Here is a 23281-nt window from a genome sequence, read left to right as displayed (position 1 = left end):
CATCACCCTATTCCTCATTCTCTACTCCTTTCTAGCCCTGGAAACACTATTGTCTGTCTCTATAGATTTGCCCATTCTAGATGTTTCATATAAATGTAATCGTATAATATGCCATCTTTTGTGAGAGGCTTCTTTCATTTAACATAATCTTTCTGAGGTTTCTGGGTAATCATCTAACAACTATTATGTAGTCAATTAGCACTCAAGTTTGGTTGTGTCTCAAACTTACCTATGTGGCTTTCAAGAAATAATGGTACCTGGGTCTAACCTAAATACAGAGAGTTAAAATTCCTGCAGGTGGGTAATGGGCATGGGCCTGTTAGTTTTGAAAAACTGAAGAACTCTATTCTTGGAGTGACATTTGTAATTTCTTAAGCCTAAAGGAAGAAAAGCTTTCAGAATCAGCCTCACATGTGTTAATACCCTACGCCCTGCCATTTCAGAAGCACTGAAAGAATCCAAGGTTTGCCAAACCCTTTATCTCCTTCACCTTAAAGGGAATTTTGAGAGTCTCCCCACTGGTCACTATTTTGTGTGACAGAATCCTAAGGTTTGCAACAGTTACATGGGATGTAACCCATTAACAGCCCTTAGCTTCTTAATCAAGTAGTTTCTTACATTATCAAAAGCAATCAGTAAAGCACCAAGTTTGACACATGGAGGAGAATTTGGGAAGTTAAATGCTTTTGAGAGAGACAAATTTGAGAATTGTGTGGCACAGAAATGCACAGGTTATCCAAATAATGTTTAGAGACAGTAGAAAGGTAGAAATTTCATCAAAAAGCAAAAAATCTCTGATTAGGCGATTTAACATAATTCCTAAAGCAGACTTTATTTCATTATTTTTCCTTGGGCTGGCCAGGCTCATTGCTTAGTATGAAGGAGGCAAATGTAATGATATTTTATTCTCCAAAGGCAAAAATAGAGAAGCTGAAATTTGATGAGATGTTCTCAGGTCAGGTGTTCTCTGTGTGTGGGTTTTGGGGTTTGACAGAGTTGATGCTGAGTGGAGCCTGTTTATCTCTACAACAGAAATGATGGGTTAAAAGGAGGAAAGTTCTATCAATTAGCTAAATTTGTGTGAAACTGATCTGCTTGACTGTTATTTTTTCTACTGGTTTGATCTGTTATTTTAGTGTTATATAGGCATAGGTTGAATTACCAGTCAGTTTAAGACAGTTGTGTCCAATAACTAGCCATTTCAATGAAAAAAAAAATCAATTGAACTTTCATATGGTGATGAGGAGTACAAAAGCTCTCCAACTAAATGTAACTTTAAAATTGTATGCTGTCGTTTCATAGCTAGCCAAAGCCTGTGGGCCTCAATTACTGAAAAATACCCAGATGGAGCAAATTTTTCCATTTTGGGGAAAACCTCTTTCCTGTTAGCTCTGAATTAGCTACCTATCCCCTGTTTTTTCATTAAATTTCACTAAAATCTTTTTTCTGTAAAGGTATCTAGTAATGCATTTTTATTACACCCCAGGAAAGCACTGACCAAAATAATTTCTTGCTCATGACATTTGGTATTCCTTTGGTTGTCCATTTGGTTAATCAATTTTCAAAACACATCATTTTTAAAACAGCCTTGTGTGATTACCCAGTTTTTACCATGATCATCTAGTTCCTCATGAATTATTATTAATACATTTCAGCACAATAAAAATTAAGACAACATGAATGGACAAGGTCTTCATCCAAGGCAGATCAGTGTATGTTTAGGTAATCCAAGTTTTGTATAACACACTTCTGTAGGGTACATAACTGGAGAGAGAAAATGCTTAGGGCTATTTCATCTCTGATTGATATTCTATTGTAACCAAGCAGGACCCCATAGGGCCTTCAGGGTTGGGGAGGCCCTTTCCCCCCTACCCTCTGCTTAACTCCTCTCTGAAGTACTTAGGTAACAGTAATCTAATGCACATTCCTGAGTTGTTCTGCAGAGGTGAAAACCACCACCAAGTGGGAGAAATTAACTACTTGATGATCATGAACAAACAACCCCCAGACCTACACAGCATGTCAAGGATTGATAAAGTTAACCCCTGTAACATCGCTCTGTTACCTCATCATCAACCAATCAGAGAATTGTGCAGGAAGTGATCCCATAAAAAACATTTTTTGGGGGGGGCAGGAACCATTATCTCCTTGCATGGCTCTACAATAAATATTTCTCTGCTCCAAACTCTGACATTTTGGTTTGTTTGGCCTGTGTGTCAGACACACAAACTTGCACTAAAACTAGCATTCACAAGTTATCTAAAATAAGCTGGTAAACCAACTTACATTTCCCAAATAAAAATTTTTCAATACAGGCCTCTATGGAGAGTGCAATTATTTCTCAAGGCAAATGTCATAAATATTGCAGTGGAGCAAAATATCCTCTTGAAGATTAGCTCAGGGATAGAGTTTTGGCAACATGTATTTTTTTTTTTAATCACATTGAATTGTCTTATTTCTTATACTCAAAGAGAACAAGATTCAAGATTTCTGCTATTTGCATTGGAAAAAGAATATCACTCACATGCTCACTGACTGGCACAAGAATAACAAAGTGCTGACTCAAGAAACTGGCTTCAAGGCATACAGAAAGTCCTTCCAGCCTTGGTGTTGTGCTATGGGGGGGGGGAAAGAGATTTATAAACTCTGGAGTAAGGTTCTGCCTACCTGAGGCTGCTGCTTTGCGGAGACCCCAGGAGAAGTCACTGTCACCATGTCCGACCAGGAAGCAAAACCTTCAACCGAGGACTTGGGGGATAAGAAAGAAGGAGAATATAGTAAACTCAAAGTCACCAGACAGGATAGCAGTGAGAGTCACTTCAAAGTGAAAATGGTGATACATCTCAAGAAACTCAAAGAATCAGATTGTCAAAGACAGGAAGTTCCCATGAATTCACTCAGGTTTCTCCTTGAAGGTCAGAAAATTGTTGATAATCACACTCCCAAAGAACTGTGAATGGAAGAAAAAGATATGATCAGAATTTATCAGAAATAAACAGGGGGTCATTCAATGGTTTAGGTATTCTTTTATTTTTTCTTTTCTCTTAACCCTCTTTTATTTTTAAAAATAGCTTTTTTTGTAATGTGGTATTCAAAACCGAATTGAAAACCGGCACCCCAACTCTTTAAAAATATCTGGAAACTTGAATTCTAGAGCCCATTATTCATCATTGTTTGTTTTCATTGTGCTGATTTTTGGTGATCAAATCTCAGCTCCCTTCATATCACTCTGTCCTTTTAAAAAATTACATGTGTGCATAGAGAGGCCACCTTTTCCAGGACTATGCATTTGCAGACTTGTGATAAATAAGGTTGAGTAATGTGAGTGTTCCTAATGACTCTCCAGTTGGCCCTGAAGTTATAGCATGTGTTGCTTCACTCCTGAGCTATAACTTTCAGTGGGAGATGGGAGTTTTTCAGAAAACGGAACTATGGAAAATGACCTTTCCTTAACTTGAAGCTACTTTTCAAATCTGAGAGTCTGGACCACAAGAAGAGGAATTTCAAGTTGGAGGCAAAGTGACAGAGGTATTCAGAATAATGACTAACACCAGAGATGGCTTCACTGAAGAGGAAGCATTTTAAGATAAAAGAAAAAGATCTTGCAGAAGATCCCCCCAAAAATCTAGTTTTCATTTGCAGTTAAAGTTATTTATGCAGAAGTGTATACAGCAGAACAGTGTTCTTTTTGACTTTATTTGTACTTTTTGGCCTGGGATATGGGTTTTAAATGGACATTGTCTGTATCAGCTTCATTAAAATAAAATATTTGTTAAAAAAAAATGACTGGCTTTTTAAATTTAATCAGTCTCAGCTCTGTGTTTGTTGGTAGAACATAATAAATAAATGTCTAAAATTATCACAGGGTTAGCAGTCTTTGGCTAATGATGTAGTATGCATAGGATTATATATATTATATATACTTGTATTTTAATTTAAAATCAAACTTTTACATGATTCAAGGAAAAAAAGAACAGATTTCTCCTAGTTTTCAGTGACTATGTGGCTGTAATTAAATAAGATCATGTGGGGTTACATCATAACGATTGGATGAGTTTTGCTTTGCTTTAAACCTTCACAGTCAGATTCCTCTGCTAATCAAAAGGTGCTCATAGATTAGCTAACTGAAATGCTACATTTGATTTTTTTTTTTTTAATGTTAAGGTATTTGAATACCGCCTCTATGGTTTTGCCTGATAAATGTGAATAGCCTTTATCTGCTTTACCAACACATTCATTTACCTATTTTGAAATAAAAATGCCATTGGAGTGCCCTGGATACCATATAAATGCCTTGCTTATCATGACTTATCCAGGTAATTGAATCAATTGTTTATCTTTTTTGAGCTGTAGTAATCAGGCCAATAGGCAATTTGGAAAAGAGAAAATTACTAACTTTTGACTGGGAACTAGAAAAAATTGATGATAAATACTGAATATATATTTTTCTGTTTAGTCTCCATTAAATTATAACACAAATATATTCTGAGAATTAACTTGTTGTTCATTTTTTAAGTGAAATAGGGTGCTTTTTTCTCATCCTATTGTTAATTACATTGTTTGTAAACTGAGGTTCTATGTGTCAAAATTCTGTAGATGCAATTTGTTCAAAATTGATAGCCCTCTCAACATATTTTTAAATTACTACTTATTACCAATACTTGGGACTTTTCTGGTGGCTCAAACAGTAAAGCATCTGCCTACAATGCAGGATACCCAGGTTCGATCCCTGGGTCAGGAAGATCTCCTGGAGAAGGAAATGGCAACCCACTCCAGTACTCTTGCCTGGAAAATTCCATGGACGCAGGAGCCTGGTGGGCTACAGTCCATAGGGTCGCAAAGAGTGAGACACGACTGAGTGACTTCAATGTCAATGTCCCAATACTTAAAAAGTTTAGATATTTCTTATAAATTTTCATATTTCAGGTTTCTCTTGATTTTTTGTTTTTAATATTTGGGATAAATAAGGGATTAATTTGGGATAAATTAGCCCTGTTTGTGTTAAAACGATTAAAGCTGAGTAGCAGCTGCCATATTTAGACGTGGGATGATTTCAATCTAAGTTTTCGATGTGTGCGTGTGTATGTGTGTGTGTACTCAGTCATGTTCAGCTCTCTGTGACCCTATGGACTGTAGCCAACCAGACTCCTCTGTCCACGAAATTTTCCAGGCAAGAACACTGGAGTGGGTTTCCATTTCCTACTCCAGGGGATCTTCCCAACCCAGGGATCAAACCTGCGTCTCCTGCAATGGCAGGCAGGTTCTTTATCCTTGAGCCACCTGGGAAACCGAAGTGTTCAATAATCTCTTTTGTTTCCCTTTCCTCTGCCCCTTGAACTGAGAGTAAGAGATTTCCATTTTTGTTTTTTTCTGCAGCCAAAGAGAAACAAATAAGCAAACAAACAACAACAACAAAAACCTATTTGTGGATGTGATATTTAACTCTTTTGAACAAATGTAAATCCAAGGACAATAGTCCAGTTCATAGTGAAGTCTTCTTTCCTGAGGGTGGGTGGAGAAAGTGAGGTCAGGAGAGCATCAGAGAAGTCCTTACCCCACCTCCAGGGTGAGTGGCTAAATATCTGTTTTGCATGTGAGCCTAGGTCACTCACGGCTTTTGTGAATGCCTCTGATGTTGTCTCTGGAGTTTTTTTGAGGCTAAACTCACAGCCTCATTACAATTAAAGCAAAAGTGAATCCATTGTTTATTTTTGGCTGGAATTTTGTTCAACTATTTTTATTTTGAAAAAATTTAGGGTACAATTTAAGAGTATAGGTCTTGGGATCAAATTGACTAGGTCTACTAGGCTAGATTTGTGAGTAGTTAGTTCAGTTGACACTGAAAATAATGCTTAATCTTTCTGGATCTTAGCTTCCTTCTTTATAAAATAACACTGTCCACAAAAAGGGTTATAGTGAGGAATATGACACATAAACTAGATGAGAAATACAACACACACAGTACATAATGTGCCACAGAGTAAGATTTCAGTCAAATCTAAATGTTCTTCACTCTCCAAATCCCAGCAGCAAATCAATTTTCCAAATTATATGATGTTATATTAACTAGAAAATAGTAAACCTTTAATATTAATTACAACTAAAATGGTAGATATTGGTCTATTTACTGATCACTTACTATATGCTAGCAACTTTTTGTGCATTATTTTATTAAATCCTCACAGTAACACTTTGCATTAGTCAAGGTTCTTCAAAGAAACAGAACAAATGGGGTCTATAAATAGAGAAAATGAAAGAGATTGAAATAAACAGAAATATTTACATGAATGAATTGGCTTACAAGATTATAGAGGCTAGGCAAGTTCCAAATCTGCACAGTAAACTGGTAGGCTTGAGACTCAGGAAAAAGTTACAGCTGGGTCCAAAGACAGTCTTACAGAAAAAAAATTCCCTCTTCTTCCTGGAAGGTCAGTCATTTTCTATTAAATTTTTCAACTGATTCACCAGTTCAGTTCAGTTTAGTCACTCAGTCGTGTCCGACTCTTTGCGACCCCATGAATCACAGCACGCCAGGCCTCCCTGTCCATCACCAACTCCAGGAGTTCACCCAGACTCACGTCCATCAAGTCAGTGATGCCATCCAGCCATCTCATCCTCTGCCGTTCCCTACTGCTCCTGCCCCAATCCCTCCCAGAATCAGAATCTTTTCCAATGAGTCAACTCTTCACATGAGGTGGCCAAAGTACTGGAGTTTCAGCTTCAGCATCATTCCTACCAAAGACATCCCAGGGCTGATCTCCTTCAGAATGGACTGCTTGGATCTCCTTGCAGTCCAAGGGACTCTCAAGAGTCTTCTCCAACACCACAGTTCAAAAGCATCAATTCTTCGGTGCTCAGCCTTCTTCACAGTCCAACTCTCACATCCATACATGACCACTGGAAAAACCATAGCCTTGACTAGATGAACCTTTGTTGGCAAAGTAATGTCTCTGCTTTTGCATATGCTATCTAGGTTGGTCATAACTTTCCTTTCAAGAAGTAAATGTCTTTTAATTCCATGGCTGCAGTCACCATGTGCAGTGATTTTGGAGCCCCCCAAAATAAACTGACACTGTTTCCACTGTTTCTCCATCTATTTCCCATGAAGTGATGGGACCAGATGCCATGATCTTCGTTTTCTGAATGTTGAGCTTTAAGCCAACCTTTTTGCTCTCCTCTTTCACTTTCATCAAGAGGCTTTTTAGTTCCTTTTCACTTTCTGCCATAAGGGTGGTGTCATCTGCATATCTGAGGTTATTGATATTTCTCCAGACAATCTTGATTCCAGCTTGTGCTTCTTCCAGCCCAGCGTTTCTCATGATGTACTCTGCATATAAGTTAAGTAAGCAGGGTGACAATACACAGCCTTGACATACTCCTTTTCCTATTTGGAACCAGCCCGTGGTTCCATGTTCAGTTCTAACTGTTGCTTCCTGACCTGCATACAGGTTTCTCAAGAGGCAGGTCATGTGGTCTGGTATTCCCATCTCTTTCAGAATTTTCCAGAGTTTATTGTGATTCACACAGTCAAAGGTTTTGGCATAGTCAATAAGGAAGAAATAGATGTTTTTCTGGAACTCTTTTGCCTTTTCAATGGTTCAGCAGATGTTGGCAGTTTTATGTCTGGTTCCTCTGCCTTTTCTTTTTTCTTTTGTTTTTTATTTTTTTATTTCTAAAACCAGCTTGAACATCTGGAAGTTCACGGTTCATGTATTTTTGAAGCCTGGCTTGGAGAAATTTGAGCATTATTTTGCTAGCATGTGATATGAGTGCAATCATGTGGTAGTTTGGGCATTCTTTGGCATTGCCTTTCTTTGGGATTGGAATGAAAACTGAGCTTTTCCAGTCCTGTGCCCACTGCTGAGTTTTCCAAATGTGCTGGCATATTGAGTGCAGCACTTTCACAGCATCATCTTTCAGGATTTGAAATAGCTCAACTGGAATTCCATCACCACTAGCTTTGTTCGTATACAATGGAAGTGAGAAATAGATTTAAGGGCCTAGATCTGATAGATTGAGTGCCTGATGAACTACGGAATGAGGTTCGTGACATTGTACAGGAGACAGGGATCAAGACCATCCCCATGGAAAAGAAATCCAAGAAAGCAAAATGGCTGTCTGGGGAGGCCTTACAAATAGCTGTGAAAAGAAGAGAAACGAAAAGCAATGGAGAAAAGGAAAGATATAAGCATCTGAATGCAGAGTTCCAAAGAATAGCAAGAAGAGATAAGAAAGCCTTCTTCAGTGATCAATGCAAAGAAATAGAAGAAAACAACAGAATGGGAAAGACTAGAGATCTCTTCAAGAAAATTAGAGATACCAATGGAACATTTCATGCAAAGATGGGCTCGATAAAGGACAGAAGCTGTATGGACCTAACAGAAGCAGAAGATATTAAGAAGAGATGGCAAGAATACACAGAAGAACTGTACAAAAAAGATCTTCATGACCCAGATAATCACGATGGTGTGATCACTGACCTAGAGCCAGACATCCTGGAATGTGAAGTCAACTGATTCACTAAGATGCATCTAAATTATGGAGTGAAATTTACTTTGTACAAACTTCGCTGACTTAAATGTTAATTTCACCTGAAATATACTGTCACAGTAAAGTCTAAAATAATGTTATACCAAATATCTAGATACTATAGCCTAGCCAAGTTTATACGTATAGCTGATCATTACATACTATGAAATATGTGGTTACATTATTTCAGTATTATAGTAGGTAAATTAAGGCTCAGAAAGTTTGTTGTCAATTTGGAAGACTGATAGAAAAATGTTGAATCTATGACTTCAACCTGGATCTGGTTTTTTTTTTTTTTTTTGGAGCCCACATTCTTAACCATTTCATATCATGTATTATATGATCAATAATCATTTTATGATATATAATTTATTATATGATATAATGCAACATAAATTTGGTACAGTATGAATCCTTTATTAAGGCAATACCTATTTCTTCACAGAAGTTAAATTCATAATGTAAATAATATCCTCTCATTTTGTTAATTCTGTTAAGGCCCTCATTATTCTTTTCTCTTCTTCCTCCTTTACCTCCCCCTTCTCTTCTTTTATCTCCTTCTCCTATTTTTCTTCCTCTTTATTCTTTTTCTTTTTCTTGGAAAGAAAAGCATTAGCTTGCACTTAATATTAAAAAATAACAAATAATGATTAATACCACTTACTAAATGTTTGCTACTGTGTGGATCACAATAAACTGTGGAAAATTCTGAAAGAGTTGGGAATACCAGACCACCTGACCTGCCTCATCAGAAATGCAGGTCAGGAAGCAACTGTTAGAACTGGGACATGGAACAACAGGCTGGTTCCAAATAGTAAAAGGAGTACATCAAGGCTGTATATCGTCACCCTGCTTATTTAACTTTTATGCAGTGTACATCATGAGAAATGCTGTGCTGGAGGAAGCACAAGCTGGAATCAAAATTGCTGGGAGAAATATCAATAACCTCAGATATGCAGATGACACCACCCTTATGGCAGAAAGTGAAGAGGAACTAAAGAGCCTGTTGATGAAAGTGAAAGAGGAGAATAAAAAACTTGGTTTAAAGCTCAACATTCAGAAAACTAAGATCATGGCATCTGGTCCCATCACTTCATGGGAAATAGATGGGGAAACAGTGGCTGACTTTATTTTTTTGGACTCCAAAATCACTGCAGATGGTGAAGTTAAAAGACACTTAGACCTTGGAAGGAAAGTTATGACCAACCTAGACAGAATATTAGAAAGCAGGGACATTACTTTGCCAACAAAGGTCTGTCTAGTCAAGGCTATGGTTTTTCCAGTGGTCAAGTATGGATGTGAGAGTTGGACTATAAATAAAGCTGAGCACTGAAGAATTGATGCTTTTGAACTGTGGTGTTGGAGAAGACTCTTGAGAGTCCCTTGGATGGCAAGGAGATCCAATCAGTCCATCCTAAAGGAGATCAGTCCTGGGTGTTCATTGGAAGGACTGATGTTGAAGCTGAAACTCAATACTTTGGCCACCTGATGCAAAGAGCTGACTCTTTTGAAAAGGCCCTGATGCTGGGAAAGATTGGGGGCAGGAGGAGAAGGGGACAACAGAAGATGAGATTGTTGCATGGCATCACGAACTCAAAGGACATGAGTTTGTGTAGACTCCAGGAGTTGGTGGTGGACAGGGAGGGCTGGCATGCTGTGGTCAATGGGGCCTCAAAGAGTCAGACACGACTGAGTGACCGAACTGAACTAAACTGATAGCCCAAATAATAGTGAGGTAAATAAAAAGCATCATTACCATTTAACTCCCACAAAAAAAAAAACAAAAAACATTATATAAGTATTGTTATCTTCATTTTAAAAGGCAGAGACTAAAAATTAGAGAGGTTAAGCAAGCTCTTCATGTTCACACAGCTGTCAAATGATGAGACAGAGTTTGAATCCATGTTTTGCTGGGTTCAGTGCCAATGATTTTTCCATATATCTATACACCTAATTATTGAGGAGAAATGTAGACCAAAAGGTAATTGGAGAAGAAAGACAAAGAACATCAAAGAATATAAGAAAGAAGGAGAAAAAAAAAAATGTAGGAATTTACTACCAAGTAACACACAAAAAATAGAGGTAGGAGAAGTTAGAAAAAGTCTCATTTGTGATCAGGTTGTTTTGGCTAGATAATCCCTTCAGTTCTTTGTTTTGCATAGAAGCAAATTCTTAATATTTCTGAATCATTTCTCAAATTTCAATGAAATTATAAAAAGATGGTAAATTTGTACCATTTTTCTTTCTCTTTTCAACCCTACAGTTGATTGCTACCTGGAATAGTTCTGAAGGAGAGTCATATATATAACTACACCAAAATGACTTCTTTAGAAACCATTACGGGCAACAGAAAGGGGCTATGAAAGGGACAAATTCAATCTAATAGATGTCAGAATATAGGAGCAGAAACACATCCAACCTAAGAAGCTTACAACCTAGTAAAAAAATCAGTTACCCCTTGATATATCTTTGTTTAGGATGCTTCAGGATCAGTTTGATTCAGAGGACAGTGCCAGAATCTGCTTTTGAAAATAGTAACTTTTTAACATGATGTGTGTTTCTACATAGTTTTTTATGTTGTCTACATCAGTGGCTTTTAAAATTCTTTCAAAGTAGAAAGTCTTATACTGAAGGCAACACATAAAAGTAGTTGTTCCTACTTCCCCTGGCTTCCCTGCATGACCTCTGAGTCATTCACTAAAGATCTCTGGGATTTTGCATAATACGGGAGGAAACTACCATGCTTATTCATGCCATCACAGAAGCTATGGATGACTAGGTGGTTAATGGTTTAAGGGTCAGAAATCCCACATAACACACTTGAATATGAACCTGAGCTTTCAAACTCTAAACCAGAGGGAGAACATTGAGACTTCAGGCTTCAATGTGTTAGGTAGTTAGAATAGGAAAAAGGAATCCAGAATGGCAGTGGCTAAAAGAGAAGGAGGGGGAAAGCCCGTTAAAAAAGAACAAAGGAAGGTCTGAGGACTGGGGTGAGGACTTCAGGTAGAACAAACAGCATTCCTGGCTAGCCCAATTTACATAGGGAAGGCCCAGGGGAAGGAGAAAAAACATATAAAAAGAGGAGCCAAAAGACTGGGAGTCTTGCTTTCTGCTCGCTCCCTTTGTCTCTTGTCCATGGTCACTCTCGCTCTCTGTCTCTCCCTACTCCCCTCTCCCCTCTTCTTTAGGGTTGGCATTCTCTCACGCCTTAAGGATGTATTTTCCTTTATTTTCTAAATAAACTGAGCTGGAACACAGAGCTGTAATACTGTCTGAGAGCTGTGACACGCCGAGAGCTTTAACGTCCGTCGCTTCAAATTTTTGTTGTGATAAGACAGAACCGAGGAAATGACACACTTCTCTGACATCTATGGGGCCATGTCTCCAATTTAACCTGGCTGAAACAACCTTGGGGTGGCCTTCTCAAGGAGGAGGCCAAGGACAGGAGGAGCCAAATTTGGCAAAAGCTCCTGTGGTGGGAGTTGAACAGGAAGAAAACCCAGCACAGGGGAAGTGACAAGAAGCCCAGTAAGCTGGAAACTGGGACAGCAAAAGACAAACTCAGCAGAAAGCTCATGCAGCTCAGTCTCAGATTCCAGAAGACCTCCAGTTAAGGTAGGATGTCCTCGCTCTTATGGCTGGATGGACATATGCCTAACAAAATTTTAATTCCATTACAATCTCTTGTCTCTTGTTTCCTTGAACCCTCCAAGAACAGGTGAGTGGCAATGGGTGCAACTGAGGGACTCTGGCAGGGCCTACTCCTCAGTGTGTCCCAAAGGCTCCACTATCTGCTGGGCCCCAGTAGCTGTTACCCGAGTCAGTGGAGATTCTTCTGTGCTTAAACTTCTTTGTGCCAAGGATCAGGTCAATGAAAACTGAGCGCAGGTCAGGTATTTAGCAGATTTTCCAGCAGGTTATGAAGGAGATTCCTTGGCATGCTTTTCCCGTTGCTTTTTTCTTTTCTTTTTTTTTACTTTACAATATTGTATTGGTTTTGCCATACATGAAGAAGGCTGAGCACCGAAGAATTGATGTTTTTGAACTGTGGTGTTGGAGAAGACTCTTGAGAGTCCCTTGGACTGCAAGGAGATCCAACCAGTCCTTTCTGAAGGCGATTAGCCCTGGGATTTCTTTGGAAGGAATGATGCTAAAGCTGAAACTCCAGTACTTTGGCCACCTCATGCAAAGAGTTGACTCATTGGAAAAACTCTGATGCTGGGAGGGATTGGGGGCAAGAGGAGAAGGGGATGACAGAGGATGAGATGGCTGGATGGCTTCACTGATTCGATGGATGTGAGTCTGAGTGAACTCCTGGAGTTGATGATGGACAGGGAGGCCTGGCGTGCTGCGATTCATGGGGTCGCAAAGAGTCGGACACGACTGAGCGACTGATCTGATCTGATCTGATCTGACATGAATCCACCATGGGTGTACATGTGTTCCCCATCCTGAACCCCCTTCCCACCTCTCAACTCTCATTGCTTTTTCCTCCTGTCCTCCAGCAACTCTCTCCTGGGATTTGAGCCTGGCCAAAACCCATGATGCCTGGCTTCAGGACTTAATGAAGCTCAGGCTCTGATGTCTCTTTGCAAAAATTCATTTGGAGATACAGCTTAAGAGGTGGATTTGTTAGGATTAAGAGAGAAGCACACTCCACAGGGTGTGGGCCATTGCAGAGGGCAAGTGGTGTAGCCATGGAATGTATTGTGTCTAGGTTTTGTGAGCTGGGTGAATTCATATGCTAATGAGTGGGATGATCATCTCAACCATTGGGGAACCACCCACTCCTCCATCTCTTGACAGTGCCCCACTCCATCTCTTGACAGTGCCTTGGAACTGTCCTGCCACCTGGGTGTGTAATTTAGTTTGCAGATTTGGGATTAAGGTTTAGTTGAATTTGGTTTGTCATCTTGGACCTATTTGATTTTAATTTATTTATGTTATGCCCTTGGGCTATGTCATTCTTTCAAAAGTTGTGCCCTGACCCCTTCCCTCCTATTTCATGCTCTTTTCCTGAGCCCCATCTGGCCTACAATGTTGCCTCTACATTCTTCTGGAGAGACAACCAGAAAACAGCTGGCCATTGGGAGGGAAATACTGTATAATATCCAATCCTTCTAGATATTCAGGCCTTCACCTTCCATGTTTCCTACAACATGTGCAACGTCAGCATCTCTCAATGAACCCTCTAAGGTGGGAGACAGGCACACAATGTCTGCTAGAAGTCCATCTGTTGGCATCTCTTCAAAGGCAATTGGGCTTCCAGGGAAAACATTTGCCACTTTGGGAGTTAGCCCCGCAGGCCATTTGGGCCCAAAGCCTTACTGCCCTTCTCCTAAAGTTACAAACATACCCCTGGGTCAAATCTCCACTCCAGTTTTATGGAACATTTGCTCTGCTTATCAATTTGTTCTTAAGTCAATTACTAACTCCTACAACCAGGACCCTGCCCCTTGTAGGCAACATTGCTCCACCCCGCTTATTATTAAAATACTCTTAAAGCCCCTAACAGGGCCAGATAACCCACTCCTTTGTCATTACTTCTGTTACTGCCTAAAATAGGTCTATGAAAATGAAATGTTTACCATTGGAAACACCCTAAGCTGCTCTTATGGAGGACTAGGGGAGGAAATCAGTGATTTATAATCCCTTAGAGCAGTAAGAGAATAAGGTTTATGACTGTTTCACCAGGTTCCCAGTTTCAGGGCACAGGCTTGGATTGCTTTATGTCATGATATCTACTCCCATCTGCAGTGAACAAACTGGCAATGAGTTAAGATTACAACCCCTTAATCCTACCCAGCACTGGTCACACTGGAGACCTTGGGGATGCCCAACTCCAGTCCGGGTGTCCCAGGAGGTCAACATGCCTTGATCTGCCTGGGATCTGGCCCTCAAAAGGTTGTCACACCTCAACCTGCTCAGGGATCTGCCAGTCCAGGGGACCCAGGAGGTCGACATGCCTCAACCTGCCCAAGGATTCAATCTCCAGGAGGCTGTCACACCTCAGCTTGCCTGAGGATCTGCACCCAAACCTGGGGTCACCTAGCTCTCAGATTGCAACAGTACTGAGTAGGATAAGTTTCAAAAAGAATCATCCCTAAGGAAGTCCACCCATAGAAATAGAAGGAAGCCTATTATTGGTGGGACTGTGCCCAGTCTCAGCAATAACTCAGGATCCCATTGAGAACCCCACTGCCTTTCTGAAAAGGCTAAAAGAGGCCCTCCAAAAGTTTAACAATCTGGACTTAGACTCTTACAAAGGACACACACAGACACACAGAAGTTGCTCAGTCATGTCAGACTCTTTGTGACCCCATGGATTGTAGCCTACTAGGCTCCTCAGTCCATGAGATTTTCCAGGCATGAATACTGGAGTGGGTTGCCATTTCCTTCTTACAAGGGATAAGTGATATTAAAGGACAAATTCCTGTCCCAATGTGCATCACACATCAGGATAAAGTTGTAACAGCTTCAGTAGCAGGACCCTGCTGCCTCTTTAGATGAGATGGTCCAGAAAGCCACTAATATCTTTTATAACAGAGAACAGGACAGGGAGGCCAAGGCCCAGGAAAGGCAGAAAAGGAAAGACACAAGGCATGCCCAGATACTGGCCACCTTCCAGGGAAGCTCTATGGCAAACCCTGAGTCCTTGAAGGACAAGGCACCAGGCAAATGCCTAATCTGTAGACAGGCGGGCTTTAGGCCAAAGAGTGTCCAAACCATGACAAGTCTCCTAAAATGGCTTGCTACAAATACCATCAATTGGGATATTGGGCAGCACTCTGCTCTTGGGACCCTAGAGCCTCAAGGTCAAGTGCCAAGCCTTCCCTCAAGATGGTTCAACAGGACTGAAGCAGCCCGTTCCAGCCAGCCTGCCTGTCACAGATAACTATCATGGGGCTGGAGCCAAGGGTGCAACTGGATGTGGCAGAAACCTTGGACCACTGGACAAAACCACAGGAGGGCTTGTCAGCAGATCCTCTGACCAATCCTGAGGAAATCTGGTACACTGATGGAAGCAGCTTTGTCTTGGATGAAAAAAAGAAGAACCAGATATGTGGTAGTCTCCAATTTTGAGACCATAGAGGCTAAACCTTTGCCACCAGCTACTTCAACCCAATTAGCTGAGCTCATAGCTCTGACTCAGGAGTGGCGGCTACACTTTGCTGGAGCAGCTGTGAATAGATACCCCACGTCCAAGATCAGGAGTGGCAGCTGCGCTTTGCTGGGCCGGCCATGCGGAGATACCCCACATCCAAGGTCAGAGAAACCCCAGTAAGACAGTAGGCGCTGGAATGGCTGGGAGGAGATATCCCACATCCAAGGGCAAAGGAGAAGTCCCAGCAAGATGGTAAGAAGGGCGAATTAATGTTCCGGCCAGAGATGTGCAGAGGGCTCAAACAAATCTTGCATATATCAGGACCCAGGGACCCCACAGAGACTGAGACAGAGTGTCCCCTGTGGAGATACAGGTTGGCAGTGGTCTGCCACAGGGACAGGGGCTCTGGGTGCAGCAGACTTGGGTATGGCATAAGCCCTCTTGGAGGAGGTCACCATTAACCCATCATAGAGCTGCCAGAACTTACACCGAACTGGGAAATAGACCCTTGGAGGGCACAACAGAACCTTGTGTACACCAGGACCCAGAAGAAAGGAGCCGTGACCCCAAAAGAGACTGTCCCAGACTTGCTTGTGTGTGTCCGGGAGTCTCTGGTGGAGGCATGGGTTGGTGGTGTCCTGCTGCAGGGTTGGAGGCACTGAGTGTAGCAGTACATGCATGGGATTTTTTGAGACAGGTCACCATTATCTTCATTAACTCCACCATAGTTTGACTGCCTGCAATGCAGGAGACACAGGTTCAATCCCTGGGTTGGGAAGATCCCCTGGAGGAGGAAATGGCAACCTACTCCAGTACTCTTGCCTGGAGAATCCCATGGACAGAGGAGCCTGATGGGCTACAGCCCACAGGATCCCAAAGAGTTGGACTGAGTGACTCCACTTTCAAATAGCAAGGAGGGAACACAGCTCCACCCATCAATAGAAAATTGTATTAAAGATTCACTGAGCATGGCCCTGCCCATCAGAACAACACCCAGTTTCCACCTCAGTCAGTCTATCCCATCAGGAAGCTTCCATAAGCCTCTTATCCTTCTCCATCAGAGGGCAAACAGTCTGAAAACTACAATCACAGAAAAATAACCAATCTAATCACATGGACCACAGCCTTGTCTAACTCAATGAAACTATGAGCCGTGCCCTGTAGGGCCACTCAAGATAGACAGATCATGGTGGAGAGTTCTGACAAAATGTGGTCAACTGGAGAAGGGAATGGCAAACCACTTGCCCTGAGAACCCATGAATGTTATGAAAAGGCAAAAAGATAGGAAACTGAAAGATGAACTCCCCAGGTCGGTAGGTGCCCAATATGCTACTGGAGATCAGTAGAGAAACAACCCCAGAAAGAATGGAGAGATGGAACCAAAATAAAAACAACACACAGCTGTGGATGTGACTGGTGATGGAAGCAAGGTCCAATGCTGTAAAGAACAATGTTGTCCAGGAACCAGGAATGTTAGATGAATCAAGGCAAATTGGAAGTGGTCGAACAGGAGATGGCAAGAATGAACGTTGACATTTTAGGAATCAGTGAACTAAAATGGACTGGAACGGGTACATTTAACTCAGATGATCTTTACTACTGTGGGCGAGAATCCCTTAGAAGAAATGGAGTAGCCATCATAGTCAACAAAAGAGTCTGAAATGCAGTACTTGGATGTAATCTCAAAAATGACAGAAGGATCTCTGCTCGTTTCCAAGGCAAACCACTAACATCATAGTAATCCAAGTCTATGCCCCACCCAGTAATGCTGAAGAAGCTAAAGTTGAATGATTCTATGAAGACCTACAAGAACTTCTAGAACTAACACCCCCAAAATATGTCCTTTTCATTATAAGGGAGAGGAATGCAAAAGTAGAAGTCAAGAAACACCTGGAGTAACAGGCAAATTTGGCTTTGAGTACAGAATGAAGCAGGTCAAAGGCTAATAGAGTTTTGCCCAAGAACTCACTGGTCATAGCAAACACCCTCTTCCAACAACACAAGAGAAGACTCTACACATGGACATCACCAGATGGTCAGCACCAAAATAATATTGATTATATTCTTTGCTGCAAAAGATGGGGAAGCTCTATAGAGTCAGCACAAACAAGGCCAGAAGCTGACTGTGGCTCAGATCATGAACTCCTTATTGCCAAATTCATAACTAAGGTGAAGAAAGTAGGGAAAACCACTAGACCATTCAGGTATGACCTAAATCAAATCCCTTATGATTATAAAATGAAAGTGATAAGTAGATTCAAGGGATTAGATCTGATAGACAGAGTGTCTGAAGAACTATGGATAGAGGTTCACGACACTGTGCAGGAGCCAGGGAGCAAGACCATCCCCAAGAAAAATAAATGCAAAAAAGCAAAATGGCTGTCTGTGGAGGCCTTACAAATTGCTGTGAAAAGAAGAGAAGTGAAAAGCAAAGGAGAAAAGGAAAGATATACCCATTTGAATGCAGAGTACCAAAGAATAGAAGGACAGATAAGAAAGCCTTCCTCTGTGATCAGCGCAAAGAAATAGAGGAAAACAATAGAATGGGAAAGACTAGAGATCTCAAGAAAATTAGAGATACCAAGGGAATACTTCATGCAAAGATGGGCTTGATAAAGGATGGAAATGGTACGGACCTAACAGAAGCAGAAGATATTAAGAAGAGGTGGCAAGAATACACAGAAGAATTGTACAAAAAAGATCTTCACAATCAAGATAATCACGATGGTGTGATCACTCACATAGAGCCAGACATCCTGGAATGTGAAGTCAAGTGGGCCTAAGGAAGTGTCACTAAAAACAAAGCTAGTGGAGGTGATGGAATTCCAGTGGAACTATTTCAAATCCTGGAAGATGATGCTGTGAAATGCTGCACTCAGTATGCCAGCAAATTTGGAAAACTCAGCAGTGGCCACAGGACTGGAAAAGGTCACTTTTCATTCCAATCCCAAAGAAAGGCAGTGCCAAATAATATTCAAACTACCACACAATTGCACTCATCTCACACGCTAGTAAATTAATGCTCAAAATTCTCCAAGCCAGGCTGCAGCAATATGTGAACCATGAACTTTGAGATGTTCAGGATGGTTTTCGAAAAGGCAGAGGAACCAGAGATCAAATTGCCAACATCTGCTGGATCATCGAAAAAACAAGAGAGTTCCAGAAAAACATCTATTTCTGCTTTATTGACTATGCCAAAGCCTTTGACTGTGTGGATCATAATAAACTATGGAAAATTCTGAAAGAGATGGGAATACCTGACCACCTGACCTGGCTTTTGAGAAATCTGTATGCAGGTCAAGAAGTAACAGTTAGAACTGGACATGGAACAACAGAGTTGTTCCAAATAAGAAAATAAATACATCAAGGCTGTATATTGTCACCCTGCTTATTTAACTTCTATGCAGAGTACATCATGAGAAACGCTGGCCTGGATGAAGCATAAGCTGGAATCAAGATTGCCAGGAGAAGTATCAATAACCTCAGATACACAGATGACACCACTCTTATGGCAGAAAGCAAAGAAGAACTAAAGAGCCTCTCGGTGAAAATGAAAGAGGAGAGTGAAAAAGTTGGCCTAAAGCTCAACATTCAGAAAACTAAGATCTTGGCATCTGGTCCCGTCCCTTCATGGCAAATAAATGAAGAAACAGTGGAAATAGTGGCAGACTTTATTTTGGGGGGCTCCCAAATCACTGCAGATGGTGACTGCAGCCATGAAATTAAAAGACCCCTTGGAGGGAAAGTTATGATCAACCTGGACAGCATGTTAAAAAGCAGAGACATTAATTTGTCAAAAAAGGTCCATCTAATTAAGGCTCTGGTTTTTCCAGTAGTCATGTATAGATGTGAGAGTTGGACCATAAAGAAAGCTCGACACCAAGAATTAATACTTTTGAACTGTGGTGTTGGAGAAGACTCTTGGGAGTCCCTTGGACTGCAAGAGATCCAACCAATCCATCCTAAAGGAAATCAGTCCTGACTATTCATTGGAAAGATTGATGTTGAAGCTGAAACTCCAGTACTTTGGCCACTTGATGTGAAGAGCTGACTCATTTTAAAAGACTCTGATGTTGGGAAAGATTGAAGCCAGGAGAAGGGGATGACAGAGGATGAGATGGTTGGATGACATCACCGACTCAATGGACATGAATTTGAGTAAACTCTGGGAGTGGTGATGGACAAGGAGGCCTGGTGTGCTGCAGTCCATGGGGTCGCAAAGAGTGGGACACGACTGAGCAACTGAACTGAACTGATAGCTCTGACTCGAACTTTAGCGCTGGGGACAGGAAAAAAGTGTAGCAATTTACACTGATTTCAAATATGCCTTTCTGTGCTACATGCACATGCTGCTATTTGGAAAGAGGCCACTTGACCACCCGCGGGTTCCCAATCAAATATGGTGATCAAGTCCTTAGACTCTTGGAGGCAGTCCATCTGCCCATTGAGATTTCTGTCTCCCATTGTAAAGAACACCATAAAGGGAACACCGGAAGTGGCACAAGGGAACCAAGCAGCTGATTAGGCAGCTAAGAGAGCAGCATTACAGAAAAATGACCTAATAGGGGTGGCCACCTCAGTTCCACAGACTAAGTTGCCAAAACTCCTTTTTATACTGAAGGTGAGACTCTTAAAGCTAAGACTGAGGGCTTTCAAAAAGATCACGTGGGGTTGTTCTAAAAGGAAGGACTCCTTTTTCTTCCTGGGAATCTCCAATGCAAGTTGATTAACTCCTTACATGACACTGCTCATTTAAGGGAAAAGGCTCTTCAAAGATTACTAGAAAGGTCTTTCAGAGGAACAGGCCTCCAAACTACTATAAGGCAAGTGGTCTCTTCTTGTCCCACTTACCAATTAAACAACCCCCAAGGAGCTCAAAGACCCTAACTGGCCCAGCCTTTCCAATGATGTGGGACCTACCCAGGAGAGGACTGGCAGATGGACTTCACCCAGATGCCAGTTTCTCAAGGGTATAAATATGTATTAGTCATAATAGATACATTCACAGGATGGATAGAAGGCTTTCCCACCTGGACTGAGAAGGCTGAGGAGGTGGAAAAAAAAAAAAAAAAAAAACTGCTCCTTGAAATCATTCCAAGATTTGGTCTGCCCAGGTCATTACAAAGTGACAATGGGACATCATTTACTTCTAAGGTCACCCAAGGGGTCTCTAAAGCATTGGGCATTACTTATTGTCTTCATTGTGCCTGGAGGCCTCAGGCTTCAGGAAAAGTAGAAAGAGCCAACCAATTCTTAAAATCAGTGATAAAAAAGATAACCCAGGAGATCTCACTGAGATGGAAGGAGGCTTTATCAATAGCTCTCCTCCACACTTGTATTGCTCCTAAGGAACAAGCTGGTCTTAGACCTTATGAGATGCTATATGGGAGACCCTAGGCTTAGAACCCCCTGGTCTTATACCATGGTCATTGATCAGTTCCAACAGGATATATGCTTGTGGGGTGTCAACCAGGACCCAAAAGATTCTAAGGAGTCACCATTATATGCTCCAGGGATGCAAGTCCTAATTAAAGTCTGGAAAGATGGGTCCCCAAAGGCTTAAGTTCAGCCTACATGGAAGGACCCCTACCCTTAATATTTTCTACCTCCACAGCAGTCAAGGTACCAGGACATGATTCCTATATTCACTACAGATGAGTCATGCCATGGAAGAAAACAGAAGAGGACACTCAATACACATGTGAGCCCCTGGGAGATCTCAGATACCTATTCAGAACTACAAATGAGTGCCCCTAATGAACACCCCCAAAATTAAGCTTCTGGGGATAAGATTTCTCAGGACAGCTCTCAAGAGCTAACACATCTTGGAAGGGGTTGTACTCCAAAACAGACAGGACATAAATCTTCTGATCCCTGAACAGGAAGGGACTTGATCCCCCTGGTGGTGGGAATTTCTCATGATGTACTCTGCATATAAGTTAAACAAGCAGGGTGACAATATACAGCCTTGATGTACTCCTTTTCCTATTTGGAACCAGTCTGTTGTTCCATGTCCAGTTCTAACTGTTGCTTCCTGACCCGCATATAGGTTTCTCAAGAGGCAGGTCAGGTGGTCTGGCATTCCCATCTCTTTCAGAATTTTCCAGAGTTTATTGTGATCCACACAGTCAAAGGCTTTGGCATAGTCAATAAAGCAGAAATAGATGTTTTTCTGGAACTCCCTTGCTTTTACATGATCCAGCAGATGTTGGCAATTTGATCTTTGGTTCCTCTGCCTTTTCTAAAACCAGCTTGAACATCTGGCAGTTCACAGTTCTCGTATTGCTGAAGCCTGACTTTACTAGCATTACTTTACTAGCGTGTGAGATGAGTGCAATCGTGCAGTAGTTTGAGCATTCTTTGGCATTGCCTTTCTTTGGGATTGGAATTAAAACTGACCTTTTCCAGTCCTGTGGCCACTGCTGAGTTTTCTAAATTTGCTGACATATTGAGTGTAGCACTTTCACAGCATCATTTTTCAGGATTTGAAATAGCTCAACTGGAATTCTATCACCTCCACTAGCTTTGTTTTTAGTGACACTTCCTAAGGCCCACTTGACTTCACATTCCAGGATGTCTGGCTCTAGGTGAGTGATCACACCATCGTGATTATCTGGGTCATGAAGATCTTTTTTGGTATGGTTCTTATATGTATTCCTGTCACCTCTTAATATCTTCTGCTTCTGTTAGGTCCATACCATTTTTGTCCTTTATTGTGTCCAGTTTTGCCTAAAAAGTTCCCTTGATATCTCTAATTTTCTTGAAGAGATCTCATCTTTCCTTTTAATTGTTTTTGTCTATTTATTTTCATTGATCACTGAGGAAGGCTTTCTTATCTCTCCTTGCTATTCTTTGGAACTCTGCATTCAAATGGGTATATCTTTCCTTCTCTCCTTTGCTTTTTGCTTCTCTTCATTTCACAGCTATTTGTAAGGCTTCTTCAGACAGAGGAGGTAATGCATCAAAGTTTTTAATGGCCTTCCCATTACTGAAGGAGCCTTAATGTCTTTGATGACAGTGAGATGCAAATCCATAATCTAAATATCAGTGGAATTTTCCACCTAGCATCCAGATCATCTTGTGTCTTAACTCTTTGCTTTCTGAATTTATCCGTAGTTTTTCTTCTTCTTCTTTTTTTTATGTAAACAAATAAACTATGAGTCCTATTTCACCCCAATGTCTTGCTAGCAGAAACAGAGGTACACCCTCGACTCACCTCTTTGTAATTTCACTCAGTTTACCATTTTATGAGCAAGTTACAATTTTCCCAATTGCTTTCATCCTAAGGGCTTTATTACCACAGTGAATTTTGAGTGAAGTGTGACTACTGCTTGCTAGTTATTCCGTTAAGAATTGGTTGTAGCTGATCAAATAGCAGTAGCAAGAAACATAAAGCTGTGCTTAAAATTGGTAAGTGTTTAGGATTTAGGAGGTAAGGCAAACATTTTAGTTGTCAAATAGATACCTAGAAATGGAGATGTCATTCACTAGCATGTTAATCAGTATAAATAGTTTTGTTATTGTATGAGTCTCCAGATACAAGGTTTTCCCAGGTGACGCTAGTGATGAAGAACCCTCCTGCCAGTGCAGGAGATGAAGAGATGAAGGTTCGATCCCACAGGTCGGAAAGATCCTCTGGAGAGG

At 41.1% G+C, this 23281-nt stretch overlaps 1 protein-coding gene across 1 annotated transcript; it reads left to right on the top strand.

The window, feature by feature from the left end:
• The first annotated feature begins 2713 nt into the window (after nucleotides 1-2713).
• On the top strand, nucleotides 2714-2995 carry LOC102269940 (small ubiquitin-related modifier 1-like). The gene is made up of 2 exons (XM_070363818.1): nucleotides 2714-2882; nucleotides 2955-2995. Exons 1-2 carry the CDS (start codon nucleotides 2714-2716, stop codon nucleotides 2993-2995), a joined length of 210 nt encoding a protein of 69 aa, XP_070219919.1.
• Nucleotides 2996-23281: the final 20286 nt, after the last annotated feature.

Source organism: Bos mutus, chromosome 26 (genome assembly GCF_027580195.1).
Source record: "Bos mutus isolate GX-2022 chromosome 26, NWIPB_WYAK_1.1, whole genome shotgun sequence".
NCBI lineage: Eukaryota > Metazoa > Chordata > Mammalia > Artiodactyla > Bovidae > Bos > Bos mutus.
Note: the sequence above shows the minus strand (reverse complement) of the source record. Positions and strands in the feature narration are given on the sequence as shown.

Coding starts and splice junctions, on each gene's coding strand:
- LOC102269940 (XM_070363818.1), top strand. CDS start 2,714: ATGTCCGACCAGGAAGCAAAACCTTCAACCGAGGACTTGGGGGATAAG. Junction 2,883..2,954: donor AGATTGTCAAAGACAGGAAG/TTCCCATGAATT, acceptor CCAAAGAACTGT/GAATGGAAGAAAAAGATATG.